Source organism: Crocodylus porosus, unplaced genomic scaffold (genome assembly GCF_001723895.1).
Source record: "Crocodylus porosus isolate Cpor-Errol unplaced genomic scaffold, CroPor_comp1, whole genome shotgun sequence".
Taxonomy (NCBI): Eukaryota; Metazoa; Chordata; order Crocodylia; family Crocodylidae; genus Crocodylus; species Crocodylus porosus.
The window spans coordinates 54,162,547-54,164,519 of NW_017728918.1; the positions used below are offsets into that span (position 1 = coordinate 54,162,547).

Here is a 1,973-nt window from a genome sequence, read left to right on the forward strand (position 1 = left end):
GGGGGCTGGACTCGATGATCTCCCGAGGTCCCTTCCAGCCCTAATGTCTATGAAATCTATGAAATCTATGAATGACCCAGTCCCTAAGTATTAAAGATCATCATGAATAATACAGTAATTGTTCCATGACTGCCTTCTGCAAGGTTCTTCAGCATCCTTTGAATCATCACTTACTGATCGTTTTTTACTTGTGCCCATCCTGGAAGATCCTTCAGTCCGTCATAGTATGACCATTCCTAAGCTTCTCTGAAATAGGCCTATTCATGCCAAGGATCATCTGCATGTATTTGACAATAGGATCAGGGCTAACATTTATAGAACCTGAGCTCTGTTCTACACAGAAATATGGCCAAGGAATTTATAACAGAAGGGAGCAAGAAAGTCTTGTCAACTATCCTGACTGGTAGTTAACAGAAATGAAATGTATTCTTTGTGATACTAGAGAGGGAGGTCTCATTTATTTTTGGAGGAAAAAAGATATTAGACATTAAAATGATTTCATAGAATCATAGAAAAATGGACTGAGAGGCACCTCAGAAGGTTTTTTAGTCCAACCCCCTACTCAAGGCAGGATCGTTCCTATTCAAACAATTCCAGGCATGTGCTTTTTTTAACCTTCTCTTCAAAAACATCCAAGGATGGAGATTCTACAGCCTCTCTAGGCAGTCTATTCAAGTACTTAACCACCATTATAAAACGTTCTTCCCAATATTCAACTTAAGTCTCCCTTATTGCAATTTACTATTTCTTGTCCTGCCCCCTTCGCCAAAAAATAGCCTGTTACCATTTTTTCTATAACTACCTTCAGTTATTTGAAGACTGTTATCAAATCCCATCTTCTCTTTTCCAGACCAAATAATCCCAGTTCTTCCTACATTTTCTCTGAAACCGTGTTTCTTATCCTTTAATAATTCTTGTTGCTCTCTGCTGAACTCTTTCTAAATTTTCCCATCTTCTGAAGTGCAGTACCCAAAACTGGACACAATACTCTGACTAAGGCCTTACCAGTGCTGAATAGGGCATACTTCTCAATGGCAATTTCTGTATTTGTTCATGTGAAGCTTTATAATTATCAACAGTGCAGTAAAGGCCTCTAAACAAAAAGGGAACAGTGACATATAAGCTGCTATTGCATGATATTTAACATTTCTGCTGCAGGTTCTATCTTAGTTTTCAAAGGGAGATGATATAAGTTAATATACGATGAAGTATCTTGGCAGTATATAGACACTATGGTAATTTGGGTTTCTTTGTCGTTTTATGTTTGCTGTGATAGTTGATGGACAGTGGCAGGAATGGAGTTCATGGAGTCAGTGCTCAGTGACGTGCTCCAATGGCACTCAGCAGAGAAGTCGACAGTGTACAGCAGCTGCTCATGGGGGTTCTGAATGCAGAGGCCCCTGGGCTGAAAGCAGGGAGTGCCATAACCCGGAGTGTACTGGTAAGTAGGATCCCTTAGTAGGAGTTGATCCAGAGAAAAATTCCAGGTAGTGTAACATTAATTTCTTATTAAAAAGACATCTTGGAACCTATTCTGGTCTTAGCCACTGAGCCTATATTGAGTTTTACAAGCCTGGTCACTATGCATGTGGGCCCAGAGGTCCTTCTGCAGCAATCCAGCTGCAGCATAGGAGTTTGTAGAAGATAGCTGTTGAAGGCAATAGGACTATTTGCACAAATAAAGCTGAAAAGACTTGCACAAATAAAAGGTGCAAAAGGTTGGCATTCCTGAATTTAGCCAAAGATTTGCACAAATAAAGCTGAATGCCAAAAGGTTGGCATTCCTGAATTTAACCATACAGTATAAGCATTTATTTTATAACTATAAATCTTAGAATAAAACTTCAAGAGCTAGAAATGGAATAATGGATCTCAAGGATCTACAAGAAATTATACATGAAAGAACTGATTTTTTAAATACAGGCATACCTCGGAGATATTGCGGGTTCAGTTCCAGACCACCGCAATAAAGC

The 1,973-nt window shown here is 39.2% G+C and overlaps 1 protein-coding gene across 4 annotated transcripts in view; it reads left to right on the plus strand.

The window, feature by feature from the left end:
* The window catches only part of ADGRB3 (adhesion G protein-coupled receptor B3), a 701,435-nt gene that overhangs the window by 279,360 nt on the left and 420,102 nt on the right, over positions 1 to 1,973 (plus strand). For all 4 annotated transcript variants that reach the window (XM_019537601.1, XM_019537603.1, XM_019537600.1 and 1 more), the window contains one exon: positions 1,277 to 1,441. In XM_019537601.1, coding sequence (XP_019393146.1) covers positions 1,277 to 1,441 — 165 coding nt within the window. The remainder of the gene's footprint in view (positions 1 to 1,276; positions 1,442 to 1,973) is intronic.